Source organism: Phyllopteryx taeniolatus, chromosome 4 (assembly GCF_024500385.1).
Source record: "Phyllopteryx taeniolatus isolate TA_2022b chromosome 4, UOR_Ptae_1.2, whole genome shotgun sequence".
NCBI lineage: Eukaryota > Metazoa > Chordata > Actinopteri > Syngnathiformes > Syngnathidae > Phyllopteryx > Phyllopteryx taeniolatus.
Window position 1 is genome coordinate 19,802,865 of NC_084505.1, and position 26,859 is coordinate 19,829,723.

General features: G+C 43.5%; 1 protein-coding gene across 4 annotated transcripts in view; it reads left to right on the top strand.

The window, feature by feature from the left end:
• Nucleotides 1–26,859, top strand: part of grin2ab (glutamate receptor, ionotropic, N-methyl D-aspartate 2A, b) — a 127,473-nt gene that overhangs the window by 88,765 nt on the left and 11,849 nt on the right. For 3 of the 4 annotated variants that reach the window (XM_061770346.1, XM_061770345.1, XM_061770348.1), the window contains exons 5-15: nt 4,732–4,898; nt 5,091–5,225; nt 5,309–5,408; nt 6,999–7,204; nt 14,292–14,406; nt 14,474–14,676; nt 17,187–17,355; nt 18,754–18,907; nt 20,882–21,007; nt 22,717–22,946; nt 23,785–23,945. In XM_061770346.1, the coding sequence (XP_061626330.1) occupies nt 4,732–4,898; nt 5,091–5,225; nt 5,309–5,408; nt 6,999–7,204; nt 14,292–14,406; nt 14,474–14,676; nt 17,187–17,355; nt 18,754–18,907; nt 20,882–21,007; nt 22,717–22,946; nt 23,785–23,945 (1,766 nt within the window). The remainder of the gene's footprint in view (nt 1–4,731; nt 4,899–5,090; nt 5,226–5,308; nt 5,409–6,998; nt 7,205–14,291; nt 14,407–14,473; nt 14,677–17,186; nt 17,356–18,753; nt 18,908–20,881; nt 21,008–22,716; nt 22,947–23,784; nt 23,946–26,859) is intronic. The other variant, XM_061770347.1, reaches the window with a different exon arrangement.

Genomic DNA, 26,859 nt, shown 5'->3' on the forward strand with positions numbered 1-26,859 from the left:
GTCCTTTATGACGTGAAAGTTTTGCATCAGTCACTACAGTAGCATCCTGCAACAGACTGTATTTTACTTGTAAATGGTAACTCCTGTAGCACTTTATCTCCACCATCGCGGTGCCCAAAGCGTTTTCCAGAGGTTGCGGCGGCTGACATGCAAGGCGTTGCTGGGCCGAGACAAGTCAGAGCCAGGATTCCAACTAGTGACCACAGCCACCCTAAATGGAAATGCGTTTGGACGCATTATTTGTTTTGTAGCCACATAATCGCACTGATGTTCATTATGTATTTGTCAGCCTTGTTTGTGCTTTCTTGTGCACATCTGGAACTCCATGTCAAATTTCCACAAGCACGTGTGTGTTGTTAAATGTACACACGCGCACACACAGCATGACGTCTTGTGTGTGTGTGTGTGTGTGTGTGAGAGACGTCTGTATGCCACAATGGAGTTTGATGTGAGCTCGCATGTGTCGCTGCGAGTTTGCCACGAGCCCGCGGAGTAAGTGTGCGATCCGGCGTGGCTGCTCTATTATTTATGCTCTATGGCTCGCACCGTCGGCATGGCTGGATTTGGACTCTCTCTCTCTCTCCCGCTCTGTGAGTGTGTGCAAAGTTCACGGGATTTGTATAATTCATGTGAGATGTCATCAGTACATCTCTAGGTGACACACGTGTGTGTGTGTGTGCGCGCGCGCACATGCATGACGTGCGCGTGTGTATAATTGATGTACGGGAGCTTCTTCAGGCAGCACTTTACCGAAATGACGCATTCCGATCCTTTGTGGCGACGACCCCCTTTCTTCTCTTTCACTTTATTTATTCCTCTCGAGATGTTTTGTTTCCTTGCCTTTCTTGTCCTTCACATTCCTGTTTTTCCCTCTCGATGTTCTACATTACTGCCCTTTCCGCTGCTTTCTCTTCCTTTTTCCCCCTTTCCCTTTCTTTCCTTTCCTGTCCTCTTATCTAACCAGTCGGCCACCGTGCCTCCTTTCTTCCATTCCTTTCCAATCCTGTTCTGCCCTGTATTTTCTTGTCCTTTACATCCCTCTTCCTCCTTTCTCTCCTTTCTGTTCTTCTGTTTCCTTTCCTTTCTTTACCTTCGCTTGCCCCTCCCTTCCTTTCCAGTCCTGTTCTATCCTGTACTCTCCTGTCCTCTACTTGGTTTCTTTCCTCTCCCTTTCTTTCTTTTGCTCTCCTTTCCTTTCCCTTCATTTCCTTCTCTATCTTCCCTTTCCATTCTTTTCTTTTCCTTTCATACATTTCTATTTTTCCTCTTTCCCCTCTCGTCTTTCCCTCTCCTTTCCTTTCTTGAATTTATTTTCCTTTCTTTACCTTCACTGTCCTTTAATTTCTGTTCTCTTTTCTTACTTTTCCTTTCGCTCCCATTTCTTTCCGTTTGCCATCCTGTTTTGTCTTTTTGCTTCATGCTTTTCATGGTTTCCTCTTCTCCCTTCCTTCCTTCCTTCCTTCCCTCCCATGTCCTTGTCCTTGCCTCCTTAGTCGTCCCTCTACTCCTCCTTTCTCCTCCTTGCCTTCCATTTCCTTTTCCCTTTCTGTCCTGTCCTGTATTTGGTACGCTTCCATGTTCCTTCCCTCCATTTCTAGCCCTTTCTTCCCATGTTTCACTCTCCTGTTTCTTCCTTTCCTTTATTTTCGCGTCCCTCTTTCTCTCCTCTGCTTCCCTTGTTTTGTTCCTCTTTTCTGATTTCATCTTGGCTACCACTTTATTTCTTTATTCTGCCTTTTTCCCATATCCTTTACTTCTCGCACCTCTCTCTTATCTCTTCCCTTGATGTTAATCCCATGTTAAAATGCCTGCTACAAATAATCCCAAACTGCACGAAAGATTGCAACTATCCATGGTGCATCGTCCTCGCTTTGCCTGTGCGTGCAAGGTTAAAGAATCGCGTGCGTGTGCGCACCTCCAGGCATGTGCGCGCGTTTGCTATCGGGACTCGAGTGACGATAAGCCTGTTGCCACACAGGGATTCTTCTTCTCTCAACCTGAGTATAAAGTCTCACCTACAGCAGACACACACACACATGTGGCGACATGGATCTTTTTGAAGTACAATTTGAAACACTCTCTCTGCTCCGACGTGACGTGAGAGGCTGTCGAAATCTCTGCAGGGCTGGCTCTCCGTGTGGAATTGGTGTTGTTGTATGTGAGTGTGTGTGTGTGTGTTTGCTACCGCTTGGAGAGACAACAATGCTGGGCACACACAAATGTAGAGGTACACTGGAGCTGACAGCTGATTTTGTTGTGGAGCCTTTGATATTAAATGTGTCATGGTCTGTCTGTGTGTGTGTGTGTGTGTGTGTGTGTGTTTTGACTGTTGTGTGCTATTGTACGCACTCTGTGAGGAAGGTTTGATGTGTGGCTGCACTTTTCCCTCCCCGCAATGTCATCTCTCCTGCGGCAGGTGTTAGGAATACAACGGACTGAGCTGAAGTCTCGTATGGCATCACGAAGAAAAAAATCCAAAGAAAAAGTAAACTAGAGTTCATCCTTTTCGATAATAAATGCCCGCCTGAGGAGTTCCTCGTTTGAGGAGTTGAAGTAAAGAAAGAGGATGCGAGTGATCAAAGTCAGCATTCACAAGTCTGAGGAGGAGGTGGGAGATAAAAGTGCAGTGTCATCTTTTTTCCATCCCAAACTTGGGGGGGGTTTCGACATGATGCAGCAGCAGCAGCATCGGGTTGGACTCAAGTATCGTGACAGCAAGCCAGCAAGTGACAAACGTAGTCACTGCTCAGTCTACTCGTCAATCAGAAACTGCATGCGTTACCGCTGACTGGTTGGTTGTGCCACTTGCTCCACATTGGTCAGTCTACAGTGTTTTGAACTAATTCTCCATGCGCCGTAGGGCCTCGCGATATCGTTTTTGAGCGTCGTCATCACTATTTGCGCGTGTGCAATAGTCACATCGCAGGGTCTGCTGTGATGTCCGTGAACTGGAATATACAATGAATCGGCTGTAATATTAAAAGGGACCGGCATAGGGACCCGTTTGGACATACTCAAAAGATTAAAAGAATGTACACTTACTGCATTTCCCATTTCACTCTTCACAATGAAACGAGGCAGGCAACGCAGCAACTGCGTGAGTGCGCCAGATGCGTTCAGGGACACTGTGACACTGCATAAAAGGGAGTGGACGTGTTCTTTTGTAATACACTACATAATTGTAAAAATGGAAAATGATTTGTATCCGAATGCTTTCGTTAGAATACTGTACAATCACACTGCGATAATATGGAATTGATTTAGTTTTTGAATGTAAGAATAGACAAATCCTTTTGTTAATGTAGTCAGCCAGAGCAAAATGATCCTTTCACCCTCCTTCCTGTCACACTGGTTAGGGTTAACCTAACCCTAATCATTCAAGCAACAGGTTTTTTCTCATTTTTTGAAACTGCAGCTGGCTACTAGTGTGGACTGAACGCTTGGCAACAATGGGGAAATGCAATGCCAGCATTTTGAGGGTACTAGCCTATCGGCAACATCACGAATAATCATAAGGAAAAAAAAGAACTATGAAACTCGTTCTTTTTTCTAACCAGTCAACTTAGTTCAAAATGGTGAATGATGAACTATGCACTGAACTAGTTAATCTTTTGTGACTGTGAAGTGAACTTTGAAAGAGTTTCTGTCGAAAATGAACTTTCCAACACTGATCCTGTGTTATTTGACATCGCGCTATACATCGCAGGTTTAAAAAAAAAAAATCGCAATGTCATTTTTTCCCCAATATCGTTTAGCCCTAATCCAGTCATTGGTCAGTCTAAATGTCGGTCATTAAGGGCAGGGTATGAAACACTTTATCAAAATATACTTATTTTTTATTATTGAATTATTTTGAGATGGGTTTTTTTTCTAACATTTGCATTAGTGTTTGCTGTATTGAACTATTTAGTCATTGGCCAGTCAATACGGCATTCAATACATGCAAAATCAGTCATTGTTTGGTTATGTCACTTACTATTCATTGGTCACTCTACATATCATTTGTTACAAGAAAAGCCCGAGATTGGTTGATCCTTTGAACTCACATTTCATGCAGTTATTGGTCCGTCAACACATCAATCATTACATGCAGCATCAGTGACCGCTTGGATCTGTCACTAAGACGGACGGCATCGCTATGTCATTGGTCAGTCTACATGTAAATCACTAAAGACAGCACCTCTGATTGGTTAAGTTACTTCATCTTGATTGGTCCGTCTACATGTCAGTCACTAAATGCAGAACCTGTGAGAGGTTGGCATTTTTAACTCATTCTTTGTGCAGTCATCGGTCAGTCTGCATGTCAATCATTACATGAAAAGTCTAGACGTGAAAAACGTCATTGGTCACGCATGTCAATCATATATATGCGCAACCGGAGTTTGGTTGGTTGGTTGGTTCCAACCAACTGTAAACAATTGTATGTTTGCAATCATGATTCCGCTTGACGTTTATAGTGAAAAGTGTGACAGCCACTTCGTCAGAAAACCTTGTACGCATCATTCTACTTGCGCTGTGTTGCCCGTACACACTATATGATTTCCAGTGGGTGGAAATATGGTTTTGAAGCTCTCTCACTGTGTTCCCTTTCCTTCCTCTCATGTTCTCACTGGCGCTTATCTTGTACTTAGTGATTACACAATTCAGAATGTTTCTAATTACATCGGCGGCGCTTCTCAATTTTGAAAAAAAAGCTGACTCTCTTCTGGTGCTCTGTTTTAAAAAAAAAAGGATGAGAAGTCAACGTTCTTCCAGTTCGGTGCCGCTCTACAACAGGAGGCTCTCCTCATGCTGGCCATCATGGAGGAGTATGACTGGCACATCTTCTCCATAGTCACCTCCAAGTTCCCTGGGTACCAGGACTTCATCAGCACCCTCAGGGTCACCGTGGACCACAGGTATCCATCTGCCTACATGTCAGTTATTGAGCGCAATATCAGTCATTGCTTGATTAGGGCAATTACTCTTCAAGGGTCAACTGGTTACACAGAGAACCCATGCATGATAAGTTGTTTTCATGAGGTCATTGGTCAATCGAGTCTCAAAATGTTTTTGATGAATAATTTAACGGTGCATTTCATTTTTTTTAGCTTTGTACGCTGGGACCTCCAGAGCGTGGTGACTCTGGACGCCGTAGACGGAGACCCCAACTCCAAGTCTCACATCGCCCTCAAGAGGATCCAGAGTCCTGTCATCCTGCTGTACTGTTCCAAGGATGAGGCTGTGTAAGAGCCTTTTATTACAAAGAAAAAAATCGTATGGTAAATAGTATCTAAAACCTTATAACCCAGACGGACTCCCCTGACAGCTACATCCTGGAGGAGGCGCGCTCCTTGGGCCTGATCGGAGCCGGTTACATCTGGATTGTGTCCAGTCTCACCACGGGAAACCCAGACTTTACCCCAGAGGTGAATTGTTCTTCTCTTGTCGCCAGAGGTACCAAAAGTACAGTGGTACTAGGGCTGGCACTATCAATTCTCCTATTGATTATTGATCAAATAATCGAATAATTATCACCCCCAATATTACTAAAAATATATATTTTTTTTAATTTGTATTTATTTTATTTTTTTACCACTAACTACTACTTTTACTTCAATTGTATTCTCATTTATGAGATTATATGTTGGTAGTGAATGTATGGTATAAATTTGGTGTACAAAATTTGAAACAGCAAACTGCTAAATGGTTAGCAATCGCGACTAGCAAATACCATTTTAGGTTAAAAAAAACAACTTATTTTATCTGTACATTACACATGTCGGTGTCTTAAAATCACTTACAGATGGTCGTTTGTTGTTTTTGGTATCATTGGCCCATCACTGCGTGCGTCTGCAAAAAAATGTCCAATTCCGGCAGCGCAAACAAGGTTCCGGCTGGAATTTTCGTTTTGGATTTTTTTGGTCCTGACGGAACTTTCAGGCAGAAATTTTGTGTCCACCTATTTTTCGACGTAGCCAATTTATTCAATTGTTTTTTCCCCAGCCCTAAGTAGTAACTTGTTATGAGTTTAATTTGTTCCCTGATCAAACTCGTAACTAAAGTCAATTGAAATTTAATTTGAAATTGAATAAAGACAAACAGCACTGTATTGTATCAAGACATAATGAAAGAAGAATGAAAGAAATGAACTAGTTTTATAACGTGTAACTACTGTAGGTACTGTAGTATTCATGTATTGGACGTGTGCCTTTTAAGGAGCGTGGCCTGGTGAGCTGGAGTTGAAGTCGCTCCTTGCGAGTGTTTTCATTTTGTATATTTTGTATTTGACTCTTTGTCCCGTTCAATTGATTATCGGCGACTGTGGCTCTCCTTGCTCACCTTGCTCGTAGGCAAGGGCAGTCAGTACAGCACCTTAATTGCTTCATTTGTTTTCCCACTTCACTCAAGTAGCAGTGTATCTGAAGCTCACTCATAAATATTTTTGCTCTCAACACAAAGCAAACATGTGGCCACGCAACGGGTTGTAACTTGAAAAACTCCTACGTTGGAGCACTTACAAGTCAAGGCTCCGTTGTACTCACACTCTTAAGGAGAAGAATGTACTTAGTACAAAAGGAACATTTAAAAATCGATTTTTACTATCAATGATGTACAAAATCCATTTTGATAATAGAAACCTCGACACATAAAATAGCTACTCCTCCTTCTTTTACGGTCGCTTCAAAAAGCCAAAGAAAAAGCAAAACGCACAAGTCAATACTGTTGCTGTGAGTCCAACTGGGCTCTTGTGCTGTGCTTTTAATTCTTCGGTCGCTAGAAAAAAAGGACAAGCGCCCATTCAGCACTTTCGTGAATGCACTGAGTGGCTTTTCTGGCAGGGCAGGGAATCTACAGAGCAGGAAGATCAATACGAGCTTGACGTATCACTTAGCTTCACTTAGCATAGCAACACCAAAGAAGACGAATAACAACCACTAATTGACATGATTTTCATCCCAATGAAGGGAAAACGGCTTATTGTGCTGTTCTTCAATGTCTTTTCCCTACCTGTCCAGGCATTTCCACTGGGCATGATCTCTGTGTCCTACGACGACTGGGAGTACCCGCTGGAGGCACGGGTGCGGGACGGCGTGGGCATCATCTCGTCGGCCGCTACCGCCATGCTGCGGGAGAAGGGCGAGCTGCCCGAAGCCCAGGGCAGCTGCTACAGCACGCCGGCGGACCGCAGCCCGGGCAAGCTGCCGCCCAGCGCCCTGCGCAGGTGCGTTTCGATACAAGGGTTGTCAATGGTGCTGCCTCAACGGGTAGCTGATGAAAGTGAAAATAAACATAAAATAACAAGGTGGCATCTGTTATGTAGTAGTTGCTGTAAATAGTAATAGGTCGTTACTATTACTGCCTAGATGGGCTGTGGAAGAATGTATACAAAAAAGAAGCAAAGTGCAGTTTAATTTGGTAGGTACCATTTATCTTTGTTGTGTAGTAGTTAAGTATTACTATGTTGTTATCGGTGCTTGCCTAGTTGGTGCTGCGGAAGAAAGTAAACAAAATAAACAAGGGGAATTTTCACGCAGCATCATTTCTCTTAATGTTGCCTTGTCATGTAGTACTCATTTCGTACTATGATGTTACGAGTGCGGGCTAAATGGGCTGCGGAATAATGTAAACAACAAAGAAATTTGAAGTATTTCAATTTTGAAGTAGTAGCTATTAATCTCACGTCGGTATCTATTATGTTGTCTTGTACTTAAGTAGTGCTATGCTGTTAATGGTGCGGCCTATACGGGCTGCTGAAAAAAGTAAACAAAAGAAACAAAGATTGAGTTGGCATAATTTCTCTTAACATTGCTCTCAATGATGTTAGATAGCGCTTAAAGTAAATAACACTTGGATGTCACTAGCGCTGCCTAAATGGGCTTGGGAAGAACATAAACAAAAAAGAAACAAAGTGCAATTTGAAGTAGTAAGTATCAAGATATCAGGAATGTTGCATAGTACAGCTTACAGGAAGAACTTGATCATTAGTTGCCTAAACGGGCTGCTGCAGAACGTAAACAAGTTGCACTTTCTGTCACAATACGCAATTGTATCTAATTGCACTGGACCCAAAAGCAGACTGAGGTGAGAATGGTTTATTTAGTAGTGGCTCAGAGTTCGTGTATCCAAGGCGTACTAGTGGTCCGTAGGAACAAAGAATGTGCAGGAAGCGGGAGCGTGAGGAGGTGGAAGAGGTTGACGCCGTGGTTGGCAGTGAAGGACTGGAAGCGGAAGAGAACACAAGTGGTAGAGTACAGGTGCGGGTCGTCGAATAATAACTTACACACGAGTCGGTCTGTGTACCACAAACGAGTGCGAATACTCCGGTGTCGGATCCTCCCGCACCGCGGGAACTGCCACCATATGCTCCTGTTCCTTAAACAAAGGAGGTTGGAAACCGTAACATGCCATAAAGGGAGACATACCTGTGGCGGAGCTGGTGAGGGAGTTGTGAGCATATTCCACCCATGGGAGAAAGGTGCTCCAGGAGGCGGGATTGCATGCAGCAACGCAGGGAAGAGCGGACTGCAGGTTTTGATTCACCCGCTCCGTCTGGCTGTTGGATCAGGTGTGGTAGCCGGAAGACAAACTGGCTGTTGCGCCCACCGCCTAGCAGAACTCCTTCCAGACCTGGGAGGAGAACTGAGGACCTTGGTCCGAGACAATGTCAATACGGATGCCGGGAAGTCTGAATTCACGAAGGACTCGGAGGTTCGCGGTCTCAAAAGCAGAGGGTAACTTGGGTCAGGCAGGCTTAAATACAGGCAGTGATGAGTGCTGATTGGGAACAGATGCGCAGGCGAGGAGGTGGTAAGCTCTAGCTCTTCTGGTGTGTCCCAATTCTGTCTCTGAGCTCTTCAGGCAGTTCCTTTGACCTCATGATTCTCATTTGCTCTGACATGCACTGTGAGCGGTAAGGTCTTACTTATCTGGACAGGGTTGTGTCCAACACAGCTGGACTCCAATGAAGGAGTAGAACCATCTCAAGGAGGATCAGAAGAAATGGACAGCACCCGAGTTCAATATAGGAGTGTCACAGCAAAGGCATATTTCAGTTTTTCTTGAATACATTTCAACAATTCCTTTTTTTTCTGTCAATATGGGGTGCTGTGTGTACATTTTAAGGGGGTCTGAATACTTTCCGTACCCACTGTACTTCAAGTACTACTGGGATGTTACTATTGCGGCCTAGTCGGGTTGCTGAAGAAAGGAAACGTGACAGAAGACAGTGACGTTTGGTGTGGCAACATTGCTTTTGTTTCTGACAATGACGTGTAGTACTCAGTACTCTTTTGACATTATTAGTCCCACCTAAACAGGCTGCTGATAAAAAGTAAATCAAGGAAAATAGATTTCGATTAGTGTCGTAAGGAAAACACATCTCAGCAATGGTATGTAGTACTTACCCAAAGTATTACTGCATTTTTACGAGAGACGCATAAACGGGCCGCTGAAGAAAGGAAACATGAAAGAAAAGAGGTGTCGTTTCGTGTGGCGTGTGTGTGTGTGTGTGTGTGTTATCTTTGCATGACCGGACGCATAGTTGGGATTAAAGCGGCTTTGTTCTCCTTCCCTTGTTGCTTGGCTTTGTGGGTGGCCTGCACGCAGACACACCAGAATAAAAAGGTGTGTGTGTGTGCGTACAACAAAATGATGTTGCGTAGTTGCTGTGTCTTGCAATGCAGCCATCGGGAATTTCACTACTTGATAGAAACCAGCAGAGAATGCAATTTATTCAAGCCCAACCAAGATTCTGCCTGAACAGGCCACCGTATCAATCCGAACAGTAATTCCAAGGACAAGTATAGAATTTGTGTGCTGATTTGCTTTGGATTTGATTCACAAGCCTGTTTTGGCAGCACCAGTAACGACATCATATTAGCAACACAGCTGTGTTGGCGCTTATATGTCAACATTAGGAATTCCACAATGTGTTGGCAACCTGCGGTCCAGTCAGGTCCAACCACAACAATGCTGCCTAAACAGGCTCCCATATGAATCCACATAGGAAGTCACAAGGACAATTGGGAAGTTTTGGACTGCTTACCACACCCACAGCAACAAAAAAGTAATACTCACTGACCACGGCAACATTGATGATGTGGATGTTAGAGACATGATGCTTGCCACAACACCTTGTTTAATTTTCTTAGGCAGCAATAATAATGACACGATTTACAGTAAGCACAATGCAACATTGTTGATAACAAATTGACGAGATACCGCACCAAATTTCATGTTTACCTTTCTTCAGCAGCTCATTTATTTAGGCAGCACTATTAACTACATAGCATTGCCGCTCGCGTATTCTTATTAGCGCGGCTGTTATGTCGCTTTCATGAATGAAGGTGTAATGGATGTCCTCGCTTGGTGGCGTCCAACAGAAAAAGCAATTGATTAAGGCCCAACCAGTTTGCTGCCTTAACGGAAAGTCAAAAGTAGCAGTGAGAAGTTTGCTGCCAATTTTGGAATACGCACGACATGGTACTTTGCCTCGTTTCTTTGGATTTTGCCCGTTTAGGCCGCACGATAGTACCAAGGTCACGTTGCTTGTCTCTCAAAGTCACGTCTTGTTTATGACTGGATCGTCCCGCCGCCTCTCCGATTAGCACATGCTCCCAAATTCATCAAAGCCAGTTCATTTATCGTGTTCACTTATTACAGTCAATTTGCATATTTGTCACAACAACTGAATGACTATTATACGTAACGTAATTGTGTTTGTACTCTGCAACAGCTTTTTGTCGAGTGCTGTCGTCCATTTGATTGATTTATTGCACGTTTAATGGAGCCTCTCAAGTGTGCAAACTCCAAACCCGAAGCACTGAAGTTTTTGTCCGAAAAAAGATGCTCCATAACACAGGAATAAAGCCGCAGGGGCCCATTTCACTTCGACTATTAATACTTTTGGGGAAAGTGCTGGCACAAAAACACAACACAAATGCTTTAATCATAAAATCTAACACACAAACACAGCAGGACAAAAGTGAATGATGCCTAAACGGGCGGCCGAACAAAATAAAGCTGAAAGAAACAAGGTGAAGTTTGGTGTGGAAACTTACATCTCTCATTTTTTATAGGACTACCTACAGTCAGTACTATGCTGCCTAAAGAAAATATGGTCAAATTCGGTGTGGTCGGTACGGTATAATAGAATAGAAACATACACACAAGGTGATTGAAAAGTAACTGACTATTTTGAAGTACTTGTAATTTATTTCTGAACTATAATTCTTACAAGAAATGAAGATGAGAAGAAAGTGCATTGCATGGAGTTTGATTTCAAATTGGAAACGGGCGCCAGCATGAGCCACCAGTTTCTCGAGCCGTCTGGGAACCGCCTTAACTGACTTCACAAGGAACTCTTGCGGCATGGAAGACATAACTTCTCGTATTCACCCTTCAAGTTCTTCTGAAGTCATTGGTTTGGTAGAAAAGACTTTAATCCTTTAATCATGGAACATACACCAAAAAATGTTGAAAACTATTACAACATACGAATAAATTGTAAGTATTTTCAAAGAGGGAGTTACTTTTCAATCCGCCTGTATATACACACACACGCCTAAGCAGGCAGTTTGATATGGTTGGTAGCAGGTCTCTTAACGTTGCTAGCGGTCGTTGCATAATAATAAGCACGGGTGCAGCCCAAATGGGCAACTGAAGAAAGTAAAAATGAAAGAAACAATATCAAGTTTGCCGTGGTCACTTTCACATCTCTAACATCAACAATATTGCATCGCACTTATTCTGCTTTATTTGTGCTCCCTAAACCAGTGGAAGAAAGTCAACAATGTGACGTTTGCTATCATGTCTTTAATGTTATCAACAATGTTGCACAGTACTTGTAAGCAGTGCAGTGCGGCGTTGCGAATAGAGCTGGAAACGGTGGCAAACGCTATCGTATGTTGAAACGTACCAATAATTGCTTCGAACAACGTGTGGTGCTGCTTTCCTTCAGCTGGTTTGGGGGTTTGTGCGAAGAAGGTGTGTGTGTGTGTGAGCGATTGTGCGTGTGGCTCGTGAGTCTCAGAAATCAATGGTGAGTGTCGATGGGTCAAATATGTGCCTTCTGACTCGTCCCCCTCCCACACACGCACGTACGCGCACACACAGTGGGTGAAGGCAGCATCGATTTGAAGAGGATCTCTCGCTCCCGCAGTGATTACTGAGTGCTTAACTTGTTACTTCAAAGTTAGCTTATGCACATACAGCAAATGTACGTTCACACACACACACACACACAGACCAAACCGTGGTGCTGCAGAAAAGGTTGCCCAATACAGTTTGGGAACATTCTTTTTATAAAACACATTCACTTTGTTAAACAATTTGTAAAGCATACCTTCCAAATAGTAGACACACAGATATAGTTTCATTATTTAATCCAACAAAGCAGCACGGTGACCACTGGTTAGCACATCTGCCTCACAGTTCTTGAGGTGCGGGGTTCAAACCCCGGCCCCGCCCGTGTGGAGTTTGCATGTTCTCCCCGCCGTGCCTGCGTGGCTTTTCTCCGGCCACTCCGCTTTCCTCCCACATCCCAAAAACATGCGTTGTAGGTTGATTGAGGACTCTAAATTGCCCGTAGGTGCGAATGGTTGTTTGTTTCTATGTGCCCTGCGATTGGCTGGCGACCGGTTCAGGGTGTACCCCGCCTCTCGCCCGAAGATAGCTGGGAGAGGCTCCAGCACGCACAGAAAATGGATGGATGGATAATCCAACAAAAACTGATAACTTGTGGTAACTCCACCGCCTCCACTGACCAGTCTCTCACATCTTTCGAGGGGATTTTTGCCCACTATTTCTTACAAAACCGAGCCAGTTGAGAGAGGTTGGAGCGACATCTGGTTTGCAGCAACTTATTCAGGTCTCGGCACAACATTTCAATTGGGTTAAGCTCCAGACTTTGACTGTGCCAATTCACAATATGAATCCTCTTTGTACTTCTTCTGGAACGCTTTGGTTAATTGTCTTTCAATGTCGATTTCAACTCCCTGAATGATACCAGAAGATTCTGGTCAAGAATTTCCTAACAGGCTGGAAATGTATGGCTCTTAAATTAGGATGGAGTTGTCGGCAGCCCTTCACATTTGGGAGGAGGTTCTTTACTTGATATGCACTGCTAGCTTTTCTCCAAACATGGTGGTTTTGCTTGGGACCAAATCATTCTATTTTTGACTCGTCTGTCCAGAGAAAGGACTTCCAAAAGGCCTCTGGCTTGTCCAATTACTCTCTGGCAAAGTTGAAAAGCGCAAAGTCGTTCTTTTGTTAGAGCAGATGCTTCCTTCTAGAAACGCTCCCATGAATGTCATGACTATTCAATTTTCATGTAATGCTAGACGTGTGCACATTTATCTGAGATGCTACCAGAGAGATCTGCAACTCTCTACAGGTGATGTCTGGGTCAGCCTTTACCTTTTATTTATTTATTCATTTTGATGTTTCTGGGTAATAGTTTCATGTTATTGTCCACTGAGTCAATGTGCTCGATGAAAGCTTGTACTTCTTGGCTTTTGATTGTAACCCATGTGTCATCCACATATATGTACCAATGACTCGAAGTTGTTCCCTGAAAGGATGCTGATGATGATTAAAGCCTCCAAGACAGCTCCCCACTTAACCCTGAACATATTTTGCCACTTGCTGAAACTTTGTCCTAACACCACATGGTTTCAATACATGGAAACTTTTTACAGACAACAATATGGTTGTGCTATGGTCAAAGCAAACCTGGACATGGAGAACATGGAAAGGAGAGCTCTGAACTCCTTTAAGGGAGGAGTACACTACTTGGTAGCAACCAGCAGCTAATGCAATTAATTCAGGGCCAACCACAATGCTGCTTAAATGGGCTGCCATATAAGTCCAAACAGGAAGTACTTGGGAAAAGTGTGACATTTGGTGACCATTTTTGGAATACTTTCCATACCAAACCTATTTTCTCCCCTTCGATTTGTTTTCAGCTACCCGTTCAGCCAGCATTAGTAACTGCCTAGTACTGCTTATGTTTTACTGCTCGAGTACATTCTGATTAACCTGACTGTCTTGTTGGGATACCTCTAGAAGCAATGTAGGCACGGAGCATTACATTACAATTCAGGCCCAACCAGTTTGGTGCCTGAACCGCTTGGCATATGAATCCAAAACGCAATTCACTGAGAAAAATGTGTAGTTGGTGACCAAAGTTCAATTTCTTTTGTTTTGACTAAACAAAACTAAACTGCTGTTTTCAGCAGCCTGTCCAGGCAATACGTCACATGTTCACACACAAGCAAATAACAGGCTTAGTCGTCTGGTGGTCCTTGCAGACACATGATGCACGTGTGGAACGATGGCAGAGATTTGTCCTTCACGGCCGACGGTTACCAGGCCAACCCCAAGCTGGTCGTCATCGTCTTGAACAGTGAGAGGACGTGGGAGAAGGTACAGAGTGCCGTAAAGCGAGATTTGTGGAAATTGTTGATTTAAAAAAAAAAGCTGTCTTTTTCAGATGGGTCGCTGGGAGAACGGCACGCTGTCGTTGATGTTCGCCGTATGGCCGCGCTACAACTCGCATGGCGACGAGGACGCCGATGAGAACCACCTGTCCATCGTAACTCTGGAGGAGAAACCCTTTGTCATTGTGGACAACGTGGACATCCTCACTGGGACCTGCATGAGGAACTCGGTGCCCTGCCGCAAACACGTCAAAGAGTAAGGAGATTGTCGTGTTCCCAATGTCTTTTCTGGCGTGGCTTCTTGAGAATTTTTTGTGCCTCTACCAATGATAGCCATGCCTACCAAATTTCAAATTGCTACGTGGAATTGAAAACAGTGTGACAAAGTGAACAAAATGGAGGGGAAAAAAAGCACAGTTCCAAATGCAGTTTTTAGTAAAGTTTTAAGAAAAATATTCTGTTTAGTTGGGTTGTTTTTGGTTTTGATTCATCATTCTTCATTTAGTCGTTTTTTTTTTGCGGGGCGATTATCACATATTAGCGATATGGTTACGGTCACATAACTGGCAGCTAATTAGCGCCATCTCACTGGTCAATAACAATATGTTTCCTGCTCGATTATTTTTCCATTAGCGCGTCGCTGGAGCGCGAGGCTAACAGTGAACGGTGCATTTATTCATTGTGATTCACGCGTTTGTGTGCCGCTTGTGTTTTTTCAATCTTATATTTGCAGCATTAATCTCTGTTTTCCCTCTCTGGAGATATTGTTGTCATAGCATTATCATTCATATTCATGTTCCAGCTGTTTGTGCTTGTAGCTTTTGTGCGATCAAGCACCTTTCTGGTGTTGAAAAAACAGCAACATCACCGCTTGCGCTGCATCAACTTTGCAGGCTTCTTTTTTTTTTACACTCCATTATGTGAGCAACAGTGTGAAAAGGAGATTACTCAGCTACTTTTAAATTGGCACCACTTTAGCGTGCACATTGGGTCAAGGATGCTAACGAAAGATTTGGATATTTCTTACACAAACCAGTGAATAAATCAAGAGCTGTATGTGCAGGAGACTTTTCTCGCGGGAGACTCCCCAAACTTTCCTCATGTCCCATTTGGAGTGCTGCCACTTTCCTGCCTTCAGCCTCGCACAATTCTTCCAACACAGTTTCCTGTTACCTGACTCTTCATCGCTTGGCCTCCTTTGTCTCCCGAGTCACTTTCTCTCACTTTATCCTGCGGAAGCGCAAAACCGCAGCTCCGTGTCCTATCCGGTTCAGCATGGAAGCGTGGATCCCGTCTTAACACATGGCCAGCTCCTTATCCCGTCCGGTTAAGCTGTTGATCTTCCCATCAGGAGAAGGGTTTGGAAAGAAACAAGACCCCAAATTTTGCTGCTTTGCTGCCTTGGTCCACCCACACACAACGACAAAAAATTGTATTCTTCACCGTTTCACCTCGTCCATCTGTGTAGTAAAGAGACTTAAAATTTAGTAGCAATAGAAACAAAAATCTCAAGGATGTTTGTAATTGAAACTAGCTCCTTGGCCTGAATTTGAAAAACTTCAATTGTTAATTTGTTTTAACTGTTTTTTATGGTAAGTTATCAAACTTGCTGCCATGCTCAACCCGCACAATGAAAAAAACTTTTCTGAATTTGGTGTCACCTAACTTTACTATAAGAGGTTAAAATTTGATAGCAATCACACAAAATCTCCAGGAAATCTGGAAAATGAATGAAAATGGTTGCTTCAAACCAAAATGGTCTTTTCAGACATGGCTTTATGAGACTTTTTTTTTGTTTGTTTTTTTGTCAGTCTACTCTTGTTCGACATGCCTGCCAAATTTCATGTTGCTAACTGAAATCGGTTTTGGGGGCTGAATTTTTAATTTAAGGACTGCTGAAAATGACCAGAAGGATCCTGAAATGGCCACTTCAAACTAAAACTGTAGATTTTCAGGCATAGCCTCTTGAGACTTTTTTTGTGGGTCTACTCTTGATAAACATGTCCACCAAATTTCATGTTCTCAAGAGAAACTGGTTCCAGGAGTTGAATTTAAGAACAGAACAGGTCTTTGAAAATAGCAGCCTCAAAATGTTTGCTTCAAACCTAGATGGCAGAGTTCTTGTGCATTTTAGGAATGACTTTTGGAGAATTTCTTTAAAAGTCTACTCATGATGAACATGCATAGCAACTTTCATATTGTTAAGTGAAAGTAGCTTTGGGGGCTGAATTCTCAATTGAAGGACCCTGGAAATGGCTAAAATGACTTTCAAACCAAGAGGGTAGACTTGGTTTCTTTTTTAACATGGCTTAAAACGTTTTTGTGGGTCTACTCAAGATCTAATTTCCTTCCAAATATGTCCTAAATTAAACCTGCCATCATCTGCAACTCTACCGAGTGTCATCGCAGTTCCAGCATGTTTGTTCATGCATAGCATAAGCCCGGATGTCATTTACGTCACCCTTTACGTCGACATGCAGGCATAACGTCCCTAAAGGTGATGGAGTCATTCACACGAGAGAAAACTGTCACATCAAATGTGTGGAAAGCTCTTTTAACATCACCCACACTGTTTGACTGTGGGTCTCAGGTGACCCAGTGCACACACTCACATGTTCTGTGTACATTATCGCTGGCCAGCTGAGGCCTCTATGTCATTATGTACACACACACACACACACAGAGTCCCTGAGGTACATGTGCATCTGTCTACACAACAAACACAACAAAACCATGATGTGTGTTGTGTGTGTGTGTGTGTTGCAGTAACAGCACATCAGGGGGCTCGTACATCAAGCACTGCTGCAAGGGCTTCTGCATCGACATCCTCAAGAAGATCGCCCGCAACGTTAAGTTCACGTATGACCTCTACCTGGTCACCAACGGAAAACACGGCAAGAAGATCAACAACGTGTGGAACGGCATGGTAGGAGAGGTATGAACTCACTCACTCACTCACACACAAACAAATCACAGCCACGCCCTTTGGCCAAGACTCACTGTCTAGGTAGGTAGATATAGCGTGGGCAGTTAGGGACACCTGTAGGCTTGGTGACGTTGGTAGTTACCTAGGTGAATAGCTAAAATGTGTAGGTAGGGGTAGGTACAGGTTTGGTAGATGGATAAGTATGTGAGTCGGTTGGTGTTCCAGCTAGCTAGGTACTGTAAATAGGTGATGTAAAAATGGGTGGATCGGGTAGATAAGCCAGGTAGAATGAAATTTAAAATGGCAGGTTGATATGTAGGTAGGGAGGGAGGGGGGGGTGTATAAATTGGAAAATTGGTGGAAAGGTATGTAGTGTAGGTATTTTCTCTGAAAACCAGCCAAAGAGGGATCGACCTCTGCCAGGTTAATAAAAACATTCCAAACAATTGCGAGTGTGATGTGCAGTGCAATGAATGCCTCGTTGCTTGTTATTGGTTGGCCCAGCACACAGACCTCTTGTACCCTGCCAGTAAAAAGCATTTCATATTTCACCATGTCAAATCGATCCAAATTCAGGATTAACGGCCTCCCCGTAGCCCTGCTTTTTTGGAACGGCGTCCCAGTCATAATAAGTCATACGCTACTTCGGTCTCCAGCATTACCTCATGAATGTGGATGGAGTCATTGAGAAAGTAAGAAAACAGCACATCCCTCGAGGACATGACGTGGTCGCGTGTCACGATACGTTCGGTCGACAGCAAAAATGACAACTGCGTTTCCTTCTTCTTGCTCTGAAAATGCCCCCAAACGGTAACTGACATTCATGCTGATGTTTCACTTCTTTCTACCGGAGAGAACGAGAGAGAGAAGAGAGCTGGAAGACAGGATGACTGCAACCTTCTCCTTCCCTTAGCAGGTGTTAGCATGCCATGTTTTACCTTGGGAAGTTGGTAGGCTAGGTAGAGTAGGTGGGTAGGCAAGATGGAAAATGGGTAGGTATGGTATGGTAAGTAGGGTGGATAGGTGAAGTAGGTAATTGCTAAGGCAGGCAGGCAGGATGAAGAGTCGACTCGAGTCAACCACATCGCTGGACATAAAACAACACACCACTTTTTCAACCTTCTTCATCCCGCTGTCGTTACTTACTAAGTAGGGTAGGTAAAAAGGTAGGTAGGTAAGATGTAAACTTGGGTTGGTTATTTTCAGGCCATATCACCAAGCTCTGGTAAGTACGTGCGGTCGGTAGAGTAGGTTAAAGGTTGGGTTGTCAGGGAAGGTAGGTCGATAGCGTCAGTATGTGCGATCGTGGTAGACATTCGATGCTAGTTTAGCAGTACAGAATTGCAGTGAACACCGACAAACTTTATCTGGTCTCTAGCTAAGTGCCCCGCCCCATCTGTCCACCAGGTGGTGTACAAGAAAGCCGCCATGGCCGTGGGCTCTCTGACCATCAATGAGGAGAGGTCAGAGGTCATCGACTTCTCCGTGCCCTTCGTGGAGACGGGCATCAGCGTCATGGTGTCGCGCAGCAACGGCACCGTCTCACCTTCAGCCTTCCTCGGTAACAACAACAAACAAACTTCTTTATCCCGCCGTCGTTACGGCACCGTTCCGCAAGGGGGCGATGGGGGGGGTTACATGGCATCACACAGTCAGCACGAAGGACACTATTTCATTCAGGTCGATGACAATACAGCCCAAGGAGGAAGGAATAGTTTCTTCCTGTTTCTTTTCTTCCTCGACCTTTTTCCACTTCCTACTCCTCTCATTCTTTCTCCTCTTCCTCCTTCTTTCTCTTCCTTTTTCTCCTTCTCCTCTTGCTTGTCTTTTTCTCTCTTCCTCTTCCTTCTTCTTTTCACCTTTGCCATTGTATTCCTCTTTCTCGTCCTCTTCCTTCTTTCTGCTCCATTTCCTTCTCCTCTGCCTCCCTTGGTTTCTCCTCTTCCTCTTCCTGCTCCTCTTCTTCCTCATCTCTGTCTTTCTCCTCTTCCTTCTCCCACTATTCCTCTTCTTTCCCCTCCTCCTTTTCCACCTCTGTCTTTATATTCCTTCGTGTTCCTCCTTCTTTTCTTTTTCCTTCTTTCCCTCTTCTTCTTTGTCCCCTCCTCTTGCTCCTTATGTTTTTTTCTCCTCTTCCTCCTCTTCATCTTCCGTTCCTCTCGCTCCTTCTCCTCTTCCTATTTTTCTCTTCATACTTTTGTTTGCACATTAAGGACAGAAGTAATGTTTTTGTTGTACTTACTCATTTTAAAAAAGACCATTCAAGCAACGTTTTTTCCTCGTGTTTGAGATTGTAGGGTAAAAGCTGCACCTATCTACTAGTGCGGACTGGATGGCTGGAAAATGGCCTGTTAAAAAAACAACAACTATGAACTAGTTCATTTGTGGAATGGTGAAAGTAGTTCAAATTTTGGAATCATGAATTATTTGAATACAACTTTGTGGCTCTTTCAGTGGAAAATGGCTGACGTACTACTTTTCAAAGGTCCAGGCAGGAATTGTAAGTACCAAAAACCGGTGCCGATTCCAATATTTGGCAGAATAAAATTCAGGTAACTGATGAATTCCCCAAATATATAATGAATAAACTAACTTGGCGGTGGTGGCCTAAAACCGCCGAGGGTTAAAAAACACGGCCACCGAGAGATACCGATATGTTGGTGTGTGGGATCAGTGATGCTTCGGTATCTCTCTCGGGCAGTTACATTCTGCAAACGCACGCGCACACGCTTTGTCTGGGTTCAGCATCGGTGTGGATTTGATGCTCCTCTCCTCCTCTTCCTCGTCCTCCTCCACCGGAGGAAGAAAAAAATATGCAAATGTTAACGACTTCAAAACTACTGTGACTAACTCTTCCTCCTTCTTCTGCTCTTCATCACCACCTCCTCTCTTCCTTCTCTTTTTCCTCCCCTTCCTTTTCCTACTTCTCATCCACTACCTCTTCCCCTTTTTCTCCTCATCTTTTGCTTCCTCCACTTTCTCTGCCTCTCCCTCTTGCTCTTTCTCCTCCGCTTCCTCATTTTTTCTCTTCCTCTTCCTCCTCATTTCCCCCTCTTTATCCTCATCCCTCACTTTCTCTTCTCCTTGTCCCCTCTTCCTTGTTTTCCCTCCTAATCTCTCCTGTTTTTCATTTCCCTTCCTTTCCACTTCCTCATCCTCTGCCTCCTCTTCATATTCATCCACCCCTTCTTCTCTTCCTCCTGTTCTTCCTCCTCTCTTCTTTTACCTCCTCCTTGCTCAACCCCCTCCTCTTCGTCCTCTTTTTCCCCTCTTCCATGTTCTTCTGTTTTTCTTCCTCATCCTCACCTTTCTCCTCTTTTTATTCCCCCTCCTCTCCTGGCTTCTTTTCCTCCACCCTCTTCCTTCTCCCCTTCCTCCTGGACTTCATCCTCTTCCTCCTCAACCGTCTTTTTCGTTCTCCTCGTCCTCTGCTTTCTCTCCTCCCGCCCCATCATCATCATCTTCATCCTCCCATTTCTCATTCTCTTCCTCTCCCTCATCCTCCTTTTCCTCCTCCTCCTCCGCCCTGCCTTAGAGCCCTTCAGTGCGTCTGTTTGGGTGATGATGTTTGTGATGCTGCTCATCGTCACGGCTATCGCTGTCTTCCTATTCGAATTTGTCTCTCCGTTGGGCTTCAACCGCAACTTGGCCCAAGGCAAAGGTACACACACACACACACACAAACATAAACGTACACACAGAGGAGAGGCATCCAAGCATCCTTCCTTGGTTGGCTCCCGCGGAGACGCGGCAACGGAGCTATTATTACGCTGACTCTTTGGCAAGCTTCTGTTGCTAATATGCCCCCAAAGCGTCCGCACGCCGCCGACATGAGCCCAGAGTCAATTCGACATTTCCTATTTTTAGCCTCATTTTATTCGAATGACGCTTTTCCTCATCATTGGAAAAAGTTACATGTGATTTCCTAACCCTGGAGGGTAGGAGTGGGCAACGTGAAAGCATGTCTAACGTAGAAGTGGAATCAAAAAATGTATTGATAGTAGAATTTTATTTCCATATTTAACATTTTTTTTAATCATCATTGGGGTGATTGTAAACATTTCAACAATTGTGTAATGGTTGCAATTGTTTTCCATAATTGTAAATAATTGTCACGTTTCAAAATCGTATATGAATTGGATTGGACCCGAGAGTAGACCGAGGCGGCGGGAGTAGATTTAGAACGGTTTATTGCGGGGAAGCATACCCAAGGCGAGGTGTTGGAGCGTCGAGCAGGAAGCGGGAACGCGAGCGGGTGGGCTAGCTTAGCGGCGTGGCTGGAGCAGTCAGCGAGACGCAGAAGAACACCGGATGCGGATCTTCCGATAGCTACTTGCATACCGCGAAACCCGGAAGTACGAGAGTTGGTCGGCGAGTCGCAATACTCGGGCGAAGGCTGCCGGACTTGACAGGCTTGAAATGCAGGCGCTAATGAGTGCCGCTCGAAGACAGGTGCGCGGCCAAGGCTGATGCTGATTGCTGGGGGAGAGAGAGAGAGAGAGAGGGGGTACTGCAGGGCATGACAAATAATATTGCTATTGTAATAGTGTTGCCTTTTTACGTATTGAAACTATTTAATCATTTTATTTGAAATATTTGAACAATTGTAAATATATTTGATGGTTCTAATTTAATCATTAAGTTGAATACCTATTTATTGAAATCATTTGAAGGATTTTTCTAATAATGGTTTTCAGCACTCTATTTGAACTTTTTGTAATTGATATACTGTATTAAATATTATTTTAAGAATACGAATCTTCAGTTTAATCATCTTAATTGGAATAATAATGAAAGATGACGGCATAACTATGATAGATTAATTAATCATTTCTTAATTCATAGTACATTATAACTATTATTAATAGTAATAAAAAAGGATATGCATTTTGTAATCTAATTGGGATGGGCTCCAGGACGCCCGCGACCCCAGTGAGGGTAAGCGGTTCAGAAAATGGATGGATGGCTGGATTGTGAGGGAATTGTAAATATATGTCAAAGTAGCGTTGGCCTCTTTTCACACAGAGGCCCTGCAAAAGAGCCACGTAAAACAAATGGCATACATGCTCTTAACATTTTTTAACATAATACTATTAGATTGTGATGGTTGTTGTCGTTAACTTACAATATGAATCGAGACTTTTATTATTATAGGCTTGGCACTTTCATACAGAGATCCCGCTAAATTCTGCCCCTCTGAGACACTTTTTCCTTTTACACGGACCAAACCAAGACTAAGCAGCCAGAAGCTAACGCAGAGATCTACACCTTGCCTTGCTCACAAACAGAAAGCTGCAAATGCCCCACAGCAGTCGCCGGATCCATGTCAGAGTCCTTTGGTAACCGAACATCTGTCTTTCTTTACGCCAGACCCTCACGGTCCGTCGTTCACCATCGGCAAGGCGATCTGGCTGCTGTGGGGTCTGGTGTTCAACAACTCGGTGCCCGTGCAGAACCCCAAAGGCACCACCAGCAAGTTCATCGTGTCGGTGTGGGCCTTCTTCGCCGTCATCTTCTTGGCCTCATACACAGCCAACCTGGCCGCCTTCATGATCCAGGAGGAGTTTGTGGACCAGGTCACCGGACTCTCCGACAAGAAGGTAGCCTCCATCTTGGCGTAATGATAGAGCTGGCATTTCACTTCACGCGTTCGTTTCAATCATAAATGGCTCGGGCTGAGACTCTCTGGCATTGATTTTATGGCACGGAAAAAGACAACCGGCAGTATCGGACTGTTATTCCGTTGGCCATAATCATATTGTTTATTGTATAAATATTCATATTAAACATATCCTTTATAAACAAATCATCCTCATTCTATTGTGTGAAATACAATGCATACAAAATCAATCAATCATTTGATGAGAACATTAGCTAAAAATGCAACCATTTTATTTTGTGAAAAAATAATGTGATACAATAATCAAATAAATTGAGCCTTTGTGATGTTTTGGGATTTTGTGTAGCTAAAATATCCTCGATTTTATTTTGTGGATGTAAAAATATTTAATACATAGAAATGATAACATTACAAACTGTGTTTTATTTTGTGAAAAATACACGTAAATACTAATCAGGTCTTTAATTTCTATTGTGAAAAAAGAACAAATAAGCAAAAAGATAACGTTTGCAGGGGGAAGAAAATACAGTCTGACAAAAAACAATCGAAATGTGTCATTTATTATATTGACCCGCCATTACACATTTCATCTCAGGGCAGTTGTAATGGATGCCGACCCTGCGGCCACGCGGCTCCATCTGGGAGCCGGCTTGGCGGTTGTTACTTTCAACGCACTGACACTGACCGCTTAGCACAAAACGTCAGCAAAATCTGCCCTCGCTAGACCCTCGCTAGACCCTCGCTAGACCCGCAATGGTGCCGATGACCGATGAGCCTCCTCCTCCTCACCTGGTTCTTCTTGTCTCGTCCTCGTCCAGTTTCAGAGTCCCTACTCTTACTCGCCGCCCTTCCGCTTCGGCACGGTTCCCAATGGCAGCACGGAGCGCAACATCCGCAAAAACTACCCGGACATGCACCAGTACATGACCAAGTACCACCAGAGTGGAGTGCAGGACGCCCTGGTCAGCCTCAAGACCGGGTAAGAACGATGAGAATGAAAAGTCATCGCTGTTCTGTCGTCTCGGGTCAAACTAACCCGTTTCGAAGTTTGCAAACTGGTGGGAAAATAACATATAACATAAAACTGTATCTCCTGGACCAGGGTTTGGCCCTAGTTCCTTTTGGAACTGTGCCACTGAATTGAGTACTACTGAAAAATAAAAGTTGTTCTGTAGTTTTGGGTCAAAATGATGAATTTCATAGTTTTAAAACTGTCCTAAAAAAAAAAAGTGTAGGTCTTGAAACTAAAAGTAAAAGCTGTTGTGTACTTCTGGGTCAAATGGATCCATTTTAAAAAAATGTAATAAAGAAATCTAGAAGAAAAGTGGAGGTCCTGGACCAAGGCTTGGACCTAGTTTGAAATCAGTGTGATGTCAAAGCTTCTTTGTAGCTCTGGGTCAAATTGACCCGATTCAAAGTTTAAAAATTGAAGAATAATACCAAGCACATAAGTGTCGATCCTGGATAACGACTTGGACCTGGACTTGTTCTAGTGTGGTATTGTTCAAGTCAACTGAGTGCTACTAAAAAGTAAATGCTGTTCTTTTGTTCTGCGTCAAATTGAGCCTTTTCAAAAGGTTTCAAAAAGCTCGGAAAAAATCTCGATAAAGTGTTCTGAATCAGGGCTTGGACCTGTTCTCCTGTGGAACAGTGGAAAGTAAAGGCTGTTCTTGGACTTACGGATCAAATTGACCCATTTCAAAGTTTGATAAAAACTGGACCAGGACTTGGACCTGGTTCCTTGTGGAACTGTGCCGCTGACTAGCATTGCTAGTCAAATGCTTGAAATGTACTAGTAAAACGTAAAAGCTGTTTTTTCGTTCTGTCTCAAATGGACCCATTTTAAAAATGTAAAAAAGAAATCTAGAAATAGATCTGGTTCTCCAGCTTGAAATGTGCAAGTGAAAAGTCCAAACCGTTAAATTGGTCCATTTTAGAAATGTCGAAAAAAATCTAAAAGAAAAGTGGAGGTCCAGGACTGGAGTTTGGACCTGGTTCTTGGAAGCCCCGCTCCAGCTTGAAATGTGTGAGTGAAAAGTCAATACTGTTGTGTAGTGCGGGTTCAAACTGACCCGTTTCAAAAATGTACGAAAAAACGGAAAGAAAAGTGGAGGTCCTGGACCAGAGCTATGACGATGTTCCTAGTAGCGCTGCTCCAGGGGGAAATATGTGAGTGCAAATTCAAAGCTGCTCTGTAGTTCTGGGTCAAATGGATCTAGAAGAAAAGTGGAGGTCCTCGACCAGGGCTTGGACCTGGTTTGTAGTGGCCCCGCTCCAGCTAAAATGTGCTAATGAAAAGTCAAAGCTGTTCTGTAGTTCCAGGTCAAATTGATCCATACCAAATCTGGAAGCAAAGTGGAGGTCCTGGACCAAGGTTTGGTCGCACTGCAGTTTCAGATATGCAAATGAAAAGTCAAAGCTGTTCTGTACTTCTGGGTCAAAATGACCCGCGTTAAGGTATTTTTAAAAATCGAGAACAAAAATAGTGCTGGTTCAGGACTTGAATCCTACTTGAGGAGCGAGGTCACTGAACTTGGTGTTGGTGGAAAAAAGCTGAGATACAGTTCTGGGTCATATTGACCCGTTTCGCAGAAAAGGTTTCTAGTGAAACAGCATGTGGCACCAATGCGCAGTTTTTCACAATCATAGGCTAAAAAAAAAATCGAATTGAAGATATGGAAATTGTGAATTGAGAAGAACATGTTTTACCAGTTTCGATTGAAAAAAATTCGATGCGTAACCACATTGTAACTGGCAAAGTTTTTGCGTTTTAATTGGTGGAGCTGCTATTGGCCGCTGGTGGGCTACTATTGCATTTCATTTTGAGCAGCCTCACATCAAAGCTGTTGTTTATGCTGAGCTGGTCACTATCAGGCTCGCATAGGGGGCTCCTACTGTTTGTCACGCACACACACACACACGCACAGGGGCTTTGAATTGAAGCTGTCGTCTCGGAATAATGACAACAAGCTGAGAACAAAAGCAATGCTGAAGGTGGGATTGGTCGCGAGGAATAGGAGAAGCCTCTGAATTCTCCTTTCTTTTACCTCATTTGACTTACTTGAATTGCATTGGTTTACACATAACCATTTGATAGCGTTGTTGGTTGTGTTTTTGTTTTTGGGGCTATTTTTGCTCAATATGCAATATAATGATGTTTTAAAATATATATATATATTTTTTGTTCATTCTGCTTTTTTTCTTACTTTTATTTACTTTTTAGAAGAATAATTGTTTTTATATTTTCTAGTAATTATCCATCCATCCATTTTCCAAGCCGCTTCTCCTCACGCGGGTCGCGGGCGTGCGGGGGCCTATCCCAGCCGTCATCGGGCAGGAGGCGGGGTACGCCCTGAACTGGTCGCCAGCCAATCGCAGGGCAACATACAAACAAACAACCATTCACACTCACATCCACACCTACGGGCAATTTAAAGTCTCCAATGAATGCATGTTTTTGGGATGCGGGAGGAAACCGCAGTACCCGGAGAAAACCCACCCAGGCACGGGGAGAACATGCAAACTCCACACAGGTGAGGCCGGGATTTGAACCCCGGTCCTCAGAACTGTGAGGCTGATTTAATTTTATAGCACTTACCATTCATTCATTCACTCACTAACACTTATTTTATATAGTTTATAGTTGCTATTCTTTTATATATTTGCTGTTGTGATTATTATCCTTACCTTTTTTTAATTCTTTTTGTGTAGTGATTTATTTGTTGATAATTTTTTATGTAGTGATGATGATTTATTTTCAGGTTTTTATTTTTGTATATACTGTTCATAGACTGCATACTATATTTTTAGATTATAAATAATACTTTTTTATTTGTTCATATTTATTTTTGTGTGTATATATATATATATAAACAAACAACCAGTCGCACTCA